At 38.2% G+C, this 15,240-nt stretch overlaps 1 protein-coding gene across 1 annotated transcript; it reads left to right on the top strand.

Annotated features, from left to right (window-relative positions):
* The first annotated feature begins 9,116 nt into the window (after positions 1–9,116).
* Positions 9,117–9,716, top strand: LOC130840711 (keratin-associated protein 3-1). The gene has a single exon (XM_057716466.1). The coding sequence runs from the start codon at positions 9,163–9,165 to the stop codon at positions 9,457–9,459; it is 297 nt and encodes a 98-aa protein (XP_057572449.1). The 5' UTR covers positions 9,117–9,162; the 3' UTR covers positions 9,460–9,716.
* Positions 9,717–15,240: the final 5,524 nt, after the last annotated feature.

The following is a 15,240-nucleotide window of genomic DNA, read 5'->3' as shown; positions in this document are numbered from 1 at the left end:
CCCAACACATTGTTTTGTTGAACACAAAATACAAAAATGAGAGTGCCACACAAAGTTTGGGAACAGAGACTGGTGTGAACCAGCCAAGACTGGGAGTAATAATAAACATTGTTTTATGTGTTAACATGTACTAAGCCAAACAAACAACTTTCTCTGTTATATTTGAGTATATGTTGTACATTTTGATTACTCTAAAGATACTTTTAACTGTAGGGAGGGACAGAGAGCAGGATGAGAAAAGGAATCAGATGATCAGAGTTGAAAATCCCAAATCTACCCACAGACTGACTGACTGTGACCTTAGACAGATCTTGTAGCTTCGCAGAAGCACAGTTTTTATCTTGTCTATCAAATGAGGGTTCTAATATCTTACAGTGTCTCTGTGAGTATCAAATAAACATTAATAGTAATATGACAGGCACAAAGTAGGTGCTCAAGAAATAATTTTTTTCTCTTCCTCCTCTTCATTTCAGTGTACATCTTTACAAACAAAAATTCCTGTTGACTATTGGGAGGATAACAATGTCCAGATACTCAAGTGTGGGGGGAGAATCTAAGAAAACTAGAAGACTTCCCAAGGTGATGTTTTCCTTCCATTGGTTGGTTGGTCCTTCTTTATCCAACTCATCTGCATTGTAAGAATTAAATGACATAATATATGTAAAACACTTAAAACTGTATCTGTTACATAGTAAAAACTGCGTTCTTTTCTTTCTTCAAACACTTTTTCCCAACTGATCCAGAAGCCAAACTTCTACTAAGGAACACTGACCAAGTATGATTACAAGCTATCTCAATACATCTTATTCTCTAGGTAAAATTTCTAACTGGACTTAAATGTGAATATCATCCCTTCACATAAATCACAGATATTAATGAGAAATACGGAATGGGACAAATTCGATACCCAAACTGATAGAGATTTGCATCAGTCCCTCTGAGTAGTAAATCTTACTGGGGATTTGGGATGTTGCCACAAAAGGGCAGCATGGCAGAATGTACTTGAGAAGCAGACACTGCCTCCTAAGAGTCTCTCAAGGTCCCAGAAATGCAAGGCTGAGAGCCACTAGTCCTTCCTTTGTGATGATAAGGTCCCTACTTGTTACAAAAGTTATAGTGAACAGGCAGTAGCTTTGCAGATATGAGAGAGTAGGAAGCTATACTCCAAGATTTACCTCTAGATCTCTCCATTGTTGATAGAAAGAATACCTAAAATGATGAGAAAAGAGCTCCAGCTTCCCTCAGCTTACTTAATATTAACTACCACACCTATTAGAACCATTTGAGCACTTACTATGTTCCAGACAATATGTTAAACATATTAAAGCATTATTTAATTCATTCTTGAAACATTATGTCAATGTGATGGCAACATTAGCCACATTTTACATATGAAGGGATTAATAAAGTAACTTACCTGCTAATCATTAGAAAAACAAATACCAGTAACTCTCAATGGTCTACCTAATTAAGTCCAAACTCCCGATCCCAGATCAAGACTTTCTACATCTAGCTTTTATCTCACATAATTGTTTTCTAGACACAGTGCACTAATCATTGCTTCCTAATGACAATTGTTCTTTTCCACTTCTGTGCATTTATTGCTGCTGTTCACTACAGCTGGAATGACTCCTCTGCCTTATGTTCAAGTCTTGTGTGTCCAAAAAAACCCCATAGAATCTAAAATACCCGAGAATACACCTATCTCCTGCTCATCCTTGAATGCTCCAAATCTCTTAGCACAGTGCAAGGCAAATAGCAGGTGCTCAACAAAGGTTGGTTGAAATAAACTAAATTATTTATTTTATCTTGAAAAATATAATAACCAATAATGGAGAGATTATGTTTTTGTGTACAGTAATTAAGAATACAGACTTTGGAGCCAGATAGCCTTGGTTCAGATCCCAACTTGACTATTTATCATCTACTAACCTTAGGCAATTCGTTTAACTTCTCTTTGTCTCAGTTTCCCTTATCTGTAAAACAGAGGATAACCAACCTCACAGGGTTGTTGTAAGAATTAAATGACATAATGTATGTAAAGCACTTAGAACTGTATCTTTTACTTAATAAATGCTGCATAAGTGTTTGCTGGTATTATACAACCAATGTATATTTAACAAACTAAGTTAACAATTCTAAATATATTTCAGGGACTTCCCTGGGCACAGTGGTTAAGAATCTGCCTGCCAATACAGGGGACATGGGTTCGAGCCCTGGTCCGGGAAGATCCCACATGCTGTGGAGCAACTAAGCCCCTGTGCCACTGCACCACAACTACTGAGCCCACATGCTACAGCTACTGAAGCCCACATGCCTAGAGCCCGTGCTCCACAACAAGAGAGGCCACCACAATGAGAAGCCCACACACCACAATTAAGAGTAGCCCCTGCTCGCAGCAGCTAGAGGAAGCCCGCTCGCAGCAACGAACATCCAACACAGCCATAAATAAATAAATAAATAAATTTATAAAATATATATATATTTTAAAGTCATGTTTAATACATAAACATTTAATTCTCAATTTAAAAAATGTTTTCAAGCTCTTCGGAAAACCAGTGGTTATTTAATCCAATCTAGCAATAAGATTTGTCTAACCAATGGACAAAAACATCTCTGATTCAAAATAAAATTATAAGATACAACTATTATTAGCAAATAATTCCAAGGACAAAAAAATATATAAAGTTTACTATAGGATGATTATAAGTTTAAATATTGCAATAGTAGATTTAACATAGTAAATAGCTAAAAATTTTATTTTCCCAGTCTTGGCATGTATTAGGCATCGAAGTTTCATTGAACATTCTTTTTCCTAATCAAGTTAATATTAGTTAACAAATATATTTAGACTTTATTTAAGTGCATATAATTCTGTTACTACCTGTACATTCTATAGCCTGCAGTAACACATGAGAATTAAACTGAAAACCTAAGAGCCCCAAGAAAAACAAGCAACACTTCAAACCCACAGAAGCTTGTGTGTGCTGGGTGACTGAGTACTGTGAGAGCCACTCCGGCATGTTACAGTGGGAATATACATGTCCAACTGAGAGGGGGCAGAACAGCCATCCCCTTTAGGTCACATGCACCTACACAAATGCAGCTAATATTAGCTGTCCTCAAGTGGCAAAACAACATTGCTTCCATTTGAAAGAAATCCAATTTGAAAATAATTTTCAGTGCAGGTGAAAAAGCTAGCAAGAGGTATACCAGTCTTGACTATAACCACATACCAAAAAAAGTCTCCTGATGCAACTGGAAAAGGCCCCCAAAGTCCACCATTTAACCCAAACCCAGAGTTCTTTGCCTACATGCTCATCAAAGAGCAAAGTGGACATTATGCTATGAAAAGATTGAGGTCAATGGCAATCCTAATATCAGCCATTCTTTCTTCCATTCCGTGTCTTAAAGGAGTTCCCAGAAATTTAAAAGGTCTTGCAATCCAGGAAATAAAGACCAAATGCTTTTACTTACAAGCATTTTTATTAGGATGACAAATTGGACAGGTTCCTATACTCTGCTTTTGTGAAGGGATGAAGTGCTCCATCAGACTTAAAGAAAATTGGGTTGCTATGAAGTGTGAAACCTCCCACCATTGACATGCCTGCCTACGCAGGAGGGGCCGTCTTGGGAGGGGTTTCCTGACAGCAACCCAGAAATCCACCGAGTTATTGGGAGGTGCATGCTGGGAGGCACACACAGGCTCACAACAAACCGTGACTAACACACATAAAAATGATCTTTTATCTCAGTCCAGGAGGAAGTTGGTAGTAAACACATTTTTCATCTGTGTGTTGGTGCTTCCCAAATCTTCAGCCCAGCTTCTTATGGGCTTCAGGCTGCTTACACTCTACAGGTCCTACACTGTACCCATCATAAACCCCTTCCCTATCACTCCAGATGGTAGCTTCTTTGGTTCAGGTCGTCATCTAACCTAGGAGAAAAATCTGAGACGTAAATGAGATCCTCAGTCAGGATGACCTACCGTCTCTACTATCAAAATTGCCTCCCACAAGACTCCTAGATAGTTTCCTCCACAAGAGGACAGACAGCTGTATCAAGCAGTATCAGAAGTATTTCATCTTGTGGAACTGAAAACCACAGCCACAGAAAGATAGAGAAAATGAAAAAGCAGAGGACTTTGTACCAGATGAAGGGACAGGATTAAACCCCAGAAAAACAACTAAATGAAGAGCAGATAGGCACCCTTCCAGAAAAAGAATTCAGAATAATGATGGTGAAGATGATCCAGGACTTTGAAAAAAGACTGGATGCAAAGATTGAAAAGTTGCAAGAAAAGCTTACCAAAGACCTAGAAGAATTAAAGAGCAAACAAACAGAGATATGCAACACTATAACTGAAATGAAAAATACACTAGAAGGAACCAACAGCAGATTAACTGAGGCATAAGGGTGAATAAGTGACCTGGAAGACAGAATGGTGATAATCACTGATGCGGAAAAGAATAAGGAAAAAAGAATGAAAAGAACTGAAGATAGCCTAAGAGACCTCTGGGACAATATTAAACGCACCAACATTCACATTATAGGGGTCCCAGAAGGAGAAGAGAGAGAGAAAGGACCCGAGAAAATATTGGAAGAGATTACAGTTGGAAACTTCCCTAACATGGGGAAGGAAATAGCTACCCACGTCCAGGAAGTGCAGAGAGTTCCAGGCAGGATAAACCCAAGGAGAAACATGCCAAGACATATAGTAGTCAAACTGACAAAAATTAAAGACAGAGAAATGTTATTAAAAGCAGCAAGGGAAAAATGACAAATAACATGCAAGGGAACTCCCATAAGGGTAACAGCTGATTTCTCAGCAGAAACTCTGCAAGCCAGAAGGGAGTGGCATGATATATTTAAAGTGACAACAGGGAAGAACCTACAACCAAGAATACTCTACCCAGCAAGGATCTCATTCAGATTTGACAGAGAAATCAAAAGCTTTACAGACAAGCAACAGCTAAGAGAATTCAGCACCACCAAACCAGCCCTATAACAAATGCTAAAGGAACTTCTCTAAGTGGGAAACATAAGAGAAGAAAAGGACCTACAGAAACAACAACAAAACAATTAAGAAAATGGTAATAGGAACATACATATCGATAATTACCTTGGATGTAAATGGACTAAATGCATCAACCAAAAGACACACACTGGCTGAATGGATACAAAAACAAGACCCATATATATGCTGTCTAGAAGAGACCCACTTCAGACCTAGGGACACATACAGGCAGAAAGTGAGGGGATGGAAAAAGATATTCCATGCAAATGAAAATCAAAAGAAAGCTGGAATAGCAATACTCATATCAGACAAAATAGACTTTAAAATAAAAAATGTTACAAGAGACAAGAAAGGACATTACATAAAGATCAAGGGATCCGTCCAAGAAGAGGAGATAACAATTATAAATATATATGCATCCAATATAGGAGCACCTCAATCCATAAGGCAAATGCTAACAACTACGAAAGAGGAAATGCAAAGCAGAAATAGAGACACGGATGTAGAGAACAAACACATGGACACCAAGTGGGGAAAGCAGGGAGGGTTGGGGGGATGAACTGGGAGATTGGGATACCAAATTGTACACTCTAAATATATGCTGTTTATTAAAAAAAAGAAAATTGCCTCCCAAACTCTACCACCTCTTATCAGTTCGTCAGCCACTGGCATCACAGTTTATCCTCTCATCTGGACCACTCACTTATTCTGTTTGTTTCTACTTTGGCCCTGTTGAGTTCATTTTCTATAGAACATAACTCACATCTGATCACTCCCTGCTGTAAATCATCCAGTAGATTCTCAGAGCTCTTAGAGTAAGATCTAAACTCTTCAGAACAACCGACAAAATCCTACATGACCTGGTACCTGCCTACCTCATTGACTTCATCTCCAATCTCACTCTTTCTCTTTCCCTATACTCCAGCCACCTGTCAAAGACCATCCCTGACCACCCTAACCACAGCAGGCACGCTCCCTCCACTATCTCCCAATCACTCTCTGTCACATTACTCTGTTTTATTTCCTTCAGACACTTGTCATTGTCTGAAGTTATTATCTATTCACTTGTCTACAATTTTTTTATCCTTCTCCCCCACTAGAAGGAACACCATGACAACAAGAACCTTAGCTGACCTGTTTATTTCTGTATGCTTAGCACCTAACATGGTGTTGGGCATTTTTCTGAATGAATTACTAAATGAAAAAAAAGTGAATGAGCATAATTTACAATTATATAAAATTTAATTCCACAGAACACTGATTTTTATTAATAATAGTGAAATATTGCTGTTAGATGAGCCATCATTCACTAGCTCTGTGACTTTAAATTATTATTTAATATCCCCACTCCCAGTTCTATCATCTGGAAATGGATATAGTAATCATCCTGATCTTATAAAAGTGTTAGAAATAGGAAGTAGATGTGCATAAAATTCTTAGCACTATACTTGGCTCATGGTGTACATTCAATAAATGCTAACTATTAGTGGAGGATACAATTAGGATGTTCTAGTTATCTTAAAAACCAGAATATTCATTTTATTGTAGAAACCCAGATAGTGGTCCTCAGAAAACTGAATGATGTGATGAGAAATCCCTGATATGTCCCTTTTTTTTCTATTCCCACCAACTACCATACCCTCTAAGACAGAAAACATGCCATCCTCATCACTCCTGCAGAATATCCAAGTAGTTTCCCAACCATTGTCCCTGCCTTCAAATTGTCTCCTTTCTACAGCATAGTATCTTGTTTAAGAAAATAGGCTCTAAAATCTTACGGTCTCAAGAACTTTAATAACCTGGTCCCATCCTCCCACCAACCTTACATGCAACTAATCCGGAGGGTCATCTTTAGTTAGAACAACATGCCCACAGTGAGAGGGTATATGGCACAGTGGTTAAGGCAGGGCATCTGGTGCCAGACTGCTTGGCTTCAAATGCCAGCTCACTTACTAGTTACTTAGCCTCTCCATGCCTGGTTCCTCATCCATAAAATGTCAAGGAGAGTAACACTGCACATATCATAAGCTTGTGGTGAGAATCATATCATACATGGAAAGCACTCAGCACAAGGCCTGACACTTAGTAATGATGATGATGATGTTGAGCCTCCACCAAAAACTACAGTCATCTTTCTAAAATACAAACCCAAACCTGCCGTACATATGTTCAAAAACCTTTAATTAATATCCATTGCCAATAGGATGAAATTTAAAATCCTGAGTTTAGGACACTAATCACAGTGCAAATTCTTCCTACTGTGGCACTAAGCCCACCTTTGTAACTTCATATCTCATTATTCTCCTCCAGTGCCTCCCTACAGGAGCCCAGAAGCTGTGCTTTAACCAACCCAGGAACACACCATGGCATTCTTTTCTCTGCTTACTGAAATTCCCTTCTTATTCCCTTCTACATGCTAAGCTCCTGTTCATCCTTCAAGACCCACACAAATTTTCCCTTTTCACCAAGTGTTCCCCAGATCTTCCAGGGAAAGACATGGCACCCACCTCTAAACTCCAACATCTTTCCTAGACAACCTGGATGTAAAACCTGTGTTGTCTGTAATTTGTCAGTTTACTTTTCTATGTCTCTTATTCTCTATAACCTCTTCAAGAGCAGGAACTTATTTGCTTCTTTTTTGCACAATGTCTGACTTACAGCAGGTGCTCAAGCAAGGAGTGTTTGACTGATACCTATTGAGATGATGTGGACAACAAACTTAATTCCAGCACAGGGATCCAAAATCATAAAATCATTCTAGTAAGAAGACAGCTAAAATAAAAGCAGTTTTAATGTTAAGCATCTTTTGAATTCATCTTTGTGTTGATTTCACATCTCTTTTGGCTTCTACCTCCTCTATGTTGTACAATTTTCTACTTAGTTTTAGAGGCTGAATCATTTTATTTGAAGATAGGTCAAGAAAATACATTTTTTAAAAAAGATTTTCAAAGGAAAGTATTTCTGACTATTTAACACTTTAATATTTTTCCTACTCATAAGTAATGCTAAAATATCATACTAAGTTTTATGCCTTCACTTATTTAAATAACTTTATTATTAAGGTTTTAGTGATTTAAATGTAATTGGGGCATCTCCCCAAGTGTACTCCATAGAACACTAATTTATGAAAACTAAAATAAAAATGATTCTATGGTCAAGTAAGTTTGAAAAAAAATACATTATATATATATAATAACTTCATTGAAAAGTCACAAAGCACTTTAGCATGGTAAAGGCTCTGAAAGGTCCACCAACAAAGAACTCAGTATTTCCCAAGCTTGTTTACCAGAGAACTCTTTAATGTTTTGGGGGACAGGTGTTCATGAAACTCATTTTAGAAACTACTGCACCACTTAGCCTCTAAATTGGCTCAATACAACTAGTTTTGGGGTTAAAAAGAATTTTAATTCACAATATGATTGGATGGAGTTTTAAAGGGCATCCATCACTGTCACCCATGCTGGTCTGAACTCACATCTACATGCCCCTGACAAGTTATCATTCAAAGCACAAATGAAGGGAATGGAGGATAAATGATTTGTTACAGCTCTGTAAGAAAATGCTTCTTAACACAGAACCAGGATCCCTTTCCCTGTGGATTCCATCTGCTTATCTTAACTAAGCCTCTTGGAGCCGTGAAAAATAGATCTTAAAACTGTATCACTTTTTCAGCCAGAAGGCTTAAATCATTACATAGAATCTTTGGTTGCTGATAGAATAGCAGTTGAAAAGGCTGGCTCTCTCTTCACCTGAAAAGTACACAAAAAATGTGGGAATGATTTGCAGATACCTAGCATACCAGGTCATCATTAATGGTGTGTAATGATTAGAAGATAATGACTTGGTACCTTTGAAGACAAATGAAATGTCTGTGCAGTGACAAACAGACAATGTAAAGAGTCCTAATTTGACAACAAAGCAAACTAAACCCCTTTTATGAGGTGAGCAGTGTGTCTTAAGTAACAAACACTTAAGTAATTAGATGTTTTTTATGGAGATAGCTATAAACTGAAACGGGGGGAAAAAATCTCAGTAATAGGCTGACGCCCTGGGAGGTGGGTATATAAGAGTCAGGAGAGAAGACAGAGGCATCGAGACACTGAGACATCTCTCCTCAACTCAACAAAAACCCAACTCCTGAGATCATGGCTTGCTGTGCTCCCTACTGCTGCAGTGTCCCCAGCGGCCCTGCCACCACCATCTGCTCCTCTGACAAATTCTGTCGGTGCGGAGTCTGCCTGCCCAGCACCTGCCCACATGAGATCAGCCTCCTCCAGCCCATCTGCTGTGACAACTGCCCCCCACCCTGCTGTGAGCCTGACACCTATGTGCCAACTTGCTGGCTGCTCAACTCTTCCCACCCGTCTCCTGGACTGAGTGGGATCAACCTGACGACCTATGTTCATCCTGGCTGTGAAAATTCCTGTGGGCCCCGCTGTTAAGCAGCCACATCTTTGCACAGGTTCAGTGATGTGCTGTTCAACGTCTTATGCATCATCCAGCCTTCAACACTCGCTATTGGACTAAATCAATCCCAATGGCCCAGGGCAGTGTTATCATGCATTTTCCCAACTTCTTAATTTTTTCTTCTTTTGAGTAGAGTTGGAGACCTTCTTTCTGTCTTTTAGGGTATTTCACTGTTCTTTGGGAAAGAACCATTTTGACTATGCATTAATAAACTTCATTCTTATCTAGCAAATATGGCTTTGTGATTATTTATTCCCGTGTTTCTTCTTAGGGCAAGTGGAATGCCTACCTAAACCTAAACAGCACTGCCCAAGATTTACCCCAGCAGAATGAGAGCTCTCATGGTGAAATCATTGAAAAATTAGATAATGGTTCTTTGTGATAGGTTGAAAAGTGAAAAATTCAGCATGTCATTTTGTAGGATCTCTTTTTTTCCCCTTTTTTAAATTGAGGTATAGTTGATTTACAATATTATGTAAGTTTCAGGTGTACATTGTAGTGACTCACAATTTTTTAAGGTTATACTTTTATACTTCATTTATAGTTATTATGAAATATTGGTATATTCCCTGTGCTATACAATATAGACTTGTAGTTTATTTATTTTATAAGGAGTAGTTTGTACCTCAATCCCCTGCTCTATCTTGTTCCTCTCTACTTCCCTCTCACTGGTAACCATGAGTTTGTTCTCTTTATCTGTGAGTCTGTTTCCTTTTTGGTAGATTCACTAGCGTATTTTATTTTTCAGATTCCACACGTGATATCACATAGTATTTGTTGTTCTCTGACTTATTTCACTAAGCATATTACCCTCCAAGTCCATCCATGTTGTTGCAAATGGCAAAATTTCATTCTTTTTTTTATGGCCGAGTGGTATTTCAGTGTGTGTGTGTGTGTGTGTGTGTGTGTGTGTATACCACATATTCTTTATCCATTCATCTGTTGATGGACACTTAGTTTGCTTCCATATCTTGGCCATAGTAAATAATGCCACTATGAACATTGTGGTGCATATATCTTTTCAAATTAGTGTTTTTGTTTTCTTCAGATATATACCCAGGAGTGGAACTGGTGGATTATGTGGTAGTTCTATTTTTAGTTTTTTGAGAAACCGTCATACTGTCTTCCATAGTGGCTTCACCAATTCACGTTCCCACCAATATTGTACAAGAGTTCCCTTTTCTGCACATCCTTACCAATAGTTGTTTGTGGTCTTTTTTTGATGATAGCCATTCTGGCAGATGTGAGGTGATATCCCAGAGTGGTTTTGATTTGCGTTTCTCTGATGATTAATGATGTTGAGTAACTTTTCATGTGTCTTTTGGCCATCTGTATGTTTTCTTTGGAAAAATGTCTGTGCAAGTATTCTGTCTATTTTTTAACTGGCTGGTTTGGGGTTTTTTATGTTGAATTGCATGAGCTGTTTATATATTTTAGATATTAACTCCTTATTAGTCACATCATTTGCAAATATTTTCTCCCATTCTGTAGGCTGTCTTTTTGTTTTGTTGATAGTTTCATTTGCTGTGCAAAAGCTTTTAAGTTTAATTCAGTCCCATATGTTTATTTTTGCATTTATTTTGTCTGTTTTAGGAGACAGATCCAAAAAAATATTGCTATGATTCATGTCAGAGAGTGTTCCACCTGTATTTTCTTCTAGGAGTTTTATGTTTTCCAGTCTTACATTTAAGTCTTTAATCCCTTTTGAGTTTATTTTTTATATAGTGTTGGAGAATGTTCTAATATCACTCTTTTACATGTAGCTGTCCAGTTTTCCCTGCACCACTTATGAAAAGACTGTCTTTTCTCCACTGTGTATTCCTGCATCCTTTGTGGTAGATTAATTGCCTATAAGTGTGTGGGTTTATTTCTGGGATCTCTATTCTATTCCATTGATCTATGTGTCTGTATTTCTGCCAGTACCATACTATTTTGATTACTGTAGCTTTGCAGTATAGTCTGAATTTTAGGCTTAATACAAGATAACCATTGTCACCATGCCAAATTACCTCTTTTTCAGCCAAAAGCAAAGAAGTCTGATGTTTTCATAATTCTTATAAGGGATAAATATTTAGATTTTATTTTTAATACTGAAAATAACTCCGTGTCCTTTTTTTCTCTTCAGATTTTTATTGGAGTATAACTGCTTTACAATGTTGTGCCAGTTTTCACTGTACAACAAAGTGAATCAGCTCTATTTGTACATATAACCCATATCCCCTCCCTCCTGAGCCTCCCTCCCACCCTCCCTACCCCACACCTCAAGGTCATCACCAAGCAACAAGTTGATATTTCTTTGCCATGCAGCAGCTTCCTGCTAGTCATCTATTTTACATTTGGTAGTGTACATATGTCAATGCTACTCTCTCACTTCATCCTAGCTTCCCAGGCCCCTCCCCAACCCCCATGTCCTCAAGTCCATTCTCTATGCCTGTGTATTTACTCTTGCCCTGCCACTGGGTTTCTTTCATCAGTACCTTTTTTTTTTTTCAGATTCCATATATAAGCATTAGCATATGGTATTTGTTTTTCTCTTTCTGACTTACTTCACTCTGTATGACAGACTTTAGGTCTATCCACCTCACTACAAATAACTCAGTTTCATTCCTTTTTATGGCTGAGTAATATTCCATTGTATATATGTGCCACATTCTCTTTATCCATTCATCTGCTGATGGACATTTAGGTTGCTTCCATGTCCTAGCTATTGTAAATAGTGCTGCAAGGAACATTGTGGTACATGTATGTTTTTGAATTATGGTTTTCTCAGAGTGTATGCCAAGGAATGGGATTCCTGGGTCATACAGTAGTTCTATTTTTCACTTTTTAAGGAACCTCCATACTGTTATCCATAGTGGCTGTATCAATTTACACTCCCATCAACAGTGCAGGAAGGTTCCATTTTCTCCCCACCCTCTCCAGCATTTATTGTTTCTAGATTTTTTGATGACTGTCATTCTGACTGGTGTGAGGTGATACCTCATTGTGGTTTTGATTTACATTTCTCTAATGATTAGTGATGTTGATCACCTTTTCCATTGTGGGCTTTAAGCATTCAAGGGCCCTCAGCTAGTTAAAAAGCCTCAAATGGAAACTAGGTGATATGTGTTCCAGTCCTGGCTCTGCTCTGGCTGCCTCTGTGACCCTGATCAAGTCACTTGAGCTCTTTGGGTCTCAGGTCTTACAACAGTAAGATGGATTGGTTGACCAAATCCTCTCTAAAATCACTTTCAGTTTGAACACTCTGTGGTTCTAGATTATTTAGAAGCATTTTAAGTAACAAATACTCCATGTCACTAACCAACCCTATCTCACCGTATTACTTTGACCTCTTTCAGTCATAACAGCTAACATTTGGTGAATATATCCTGGGCACTCTAATATGTGCTGTATGTGCATTATCTCATTTGTCCCTAACTAAAAAACAAACTGGTCGCTACTATTATTCTCCCCACTTTATAGGTAAGAAAGCTGAGATGGAGAAAGTTACTAGCAAAAGTTACATAAATAGTGGCAGAGGAGCTATCTGAATTCAGAGTCTTCCTCTTTAACTACACCAAAGCATCTGATTCCTCTGCACACAGCAACATGCCCAAGAGAAATATGATCACACATGGCTCTCTTTATCCAGGAGAAAGTATATGCTACTTGACAATACATGCTCTAATAGCCCTCTAAATTGTCTATTTTGTTGTATATAATAACAACTTTCTGTGTGGTGATTATAGCTTAAGACAAAACGAGTATACACAATAAGTCTAGTAAAAACTGTTTATGTTTCTAAGGTGAAAACAAATCATGCTTTTTTAAAGTCAGACTTTAAATACTGATGAGCAACATCAGCACAGGAAAAACACTGACTGGCTCATTACCCTTGCATTGAAATGCAGAAAGTTTGGCAACTCAGACACATTTTCAATTTTCTGATGAGTTTCAATGACCTAATTTAAGATAAAACAAACTACCCTTAAAGACAGTTTATCCTTGAGAATAGAATAGAAAACCAAGTCATTTCATTTTTCTTTCAAATTCTTCCTGGCCTCCAGCCCATTCTTTTCATCTTCATAGACTCTAGCCTAATTTAGACTCTGATCGCCACACCCCTGATCACAGCCAATCTCCTAGTTGACCTTGAGTCAAGTATTCCATGTCTCTCCCTCCAACCAAACTATACCTTTGTCAGAATAGACTTCTTAAAAAAAAAAGAATAGATTTCTATTACTCTGTAAATATTGGTTAAATTGAGTTACTCAAAATTCTTGGATGACAAGATTTTTGTTTTTACTGAATCAAGTCTAAATTCTTCAACGTGGCTCTTAAGACCTTCAATAACCTGATATAATCATTTTCACCAAATATTACTTGCTACTTATCTTGGGGCAACATGAATCCTATCCTCCAGTCAGAGAACACCCCCTATTCAATGGTCAAGAGAGTGGTCTCTGAAACCAGGCTGTCTTTCTTTAAATGGTACCTCTATCACTTACTAGTTATGTGTTCTTGGTCATGCCATTTAATTTCCCTAGGCCTCAGGTTTCTCAACTGTTAAGTAAGATTAAAAACAGTATGTACTCTGCAAAATATCTGACCAGTACACCACAAAACTGTTTAGACTGTGAAAAACCAGGAAAGACTGAGAAATTATCACAGAGCAGAGGAGACTAAGGACACATGATAACTAAATGCAATGTGGTGTCTCAGACTGGATCCTGGAACAGACAAAGGACATTAGTGGGGAAACTAGTAACATCTGACTAATATCTGAAGTTTAATTAATGGTGACATACCAGTGTTGGCTTCTTAATTTTGACAAATGCACAATGGTATTGTAAGATGTTATCATTAAGGGAACTTGAGTGAGTGATATACAGGAATGCTGTACTATCTTTGCAACCTTTCTGTAAATCTAAAATTATTCAAAAATAGAAAGCTAATTTTAAAAAAGCATATACCTCCTGTAGTGAAGATTAAATCAATTAAAACATGTTCAGCCCTTAGAATATTGCGTGCTGACTGTCAACCTCTAAGTCCACCTTTTAATACTCTGTGATGCTGGGATGAGGACTGTTTCTCCTTTGGTTGGTTTTCTATTAAATTCCACCAATAGAGGGTTCTGTAAGGAGACTGTAAGGTCAGAGGAGGAAAGAAGGGTCTTGTTGCCCCAGCAATAGTCCTTCATCTGGCAGCAGCAGTGGATTCTCCTTTTCAGCTTCTTTTCACTCTTCAAAATCAACATCATTTAACTTCCTCAGAAACACCAGTGTCAGCAAGGAAGTGATTCCCCACCTCCCTCTCACAGAAGTCCAAGCCCTGGCCCCTGGGACATCTCCTCTGAGCTTCTGAGTTAAGAGCACCAACTGGGCAACACCTGGGGTCTGAGCCCAGCTCTGCAAGACCATTCTTCCAAGCTCCTAGGTCCAGTCATCCTCAACCTCTTCTCTTCATTCCCAGCCCTCTAGCTGGTAGCTACTTCTTGTGTTTGTTACCATTTTTTTCCTCTTTCAGTTCTCCCATACCTATTTAGCCAATTCCCTATCTTAAAATTCTCTCTGTTAAAATACCTTTTGTGAGGGTGTTCTAGTTTGCTTGTTTTCCTGACTAAACTTGATACAGAAGCATGCCATAATTTCTGGTTATCAGTATTTTCCAAACTTCCTTAAGTATTTATTCCATGTGTTCAAGCCTCTAGACTCCACCACACTCCAGGCTCCATGCTAGGTAACAGAGGAACCAGGAAAAATGAGACATAGTTCCTG

The sequence above is a fragment of the Hippopotamus amphibius genome, chromosome 17 (genome assembly GCF_030028045.1).
Source record: "Hippopotamus amphibius kiboko isolate mHipAmp2 chromosome 17, mHipAmp2.hap2, whole genome shotgun sequence".
Taxonomy (NCBI): Eukaryota; Metazoa; Chordata; class Mammalia; order Artiodactyla; family Hippopotamidae; genus Hippopotamus; species Hippopotamus amphibius.
Note: the sequence above shows the minus strand (reverse complement) of the source record. Positions and strands in the feature narration are given on the sequence as shown.

Bases quoted from the DNA above. Each gene is read 5' to 3' on its own strand.
- LOC130840711 (XM_057716466.1), top strand. From the start codon at position 9,163: ATGGCTTGCTGTGCTCCCTACTGCTGCAGTGTCCCCAGCGGCCCTGCC.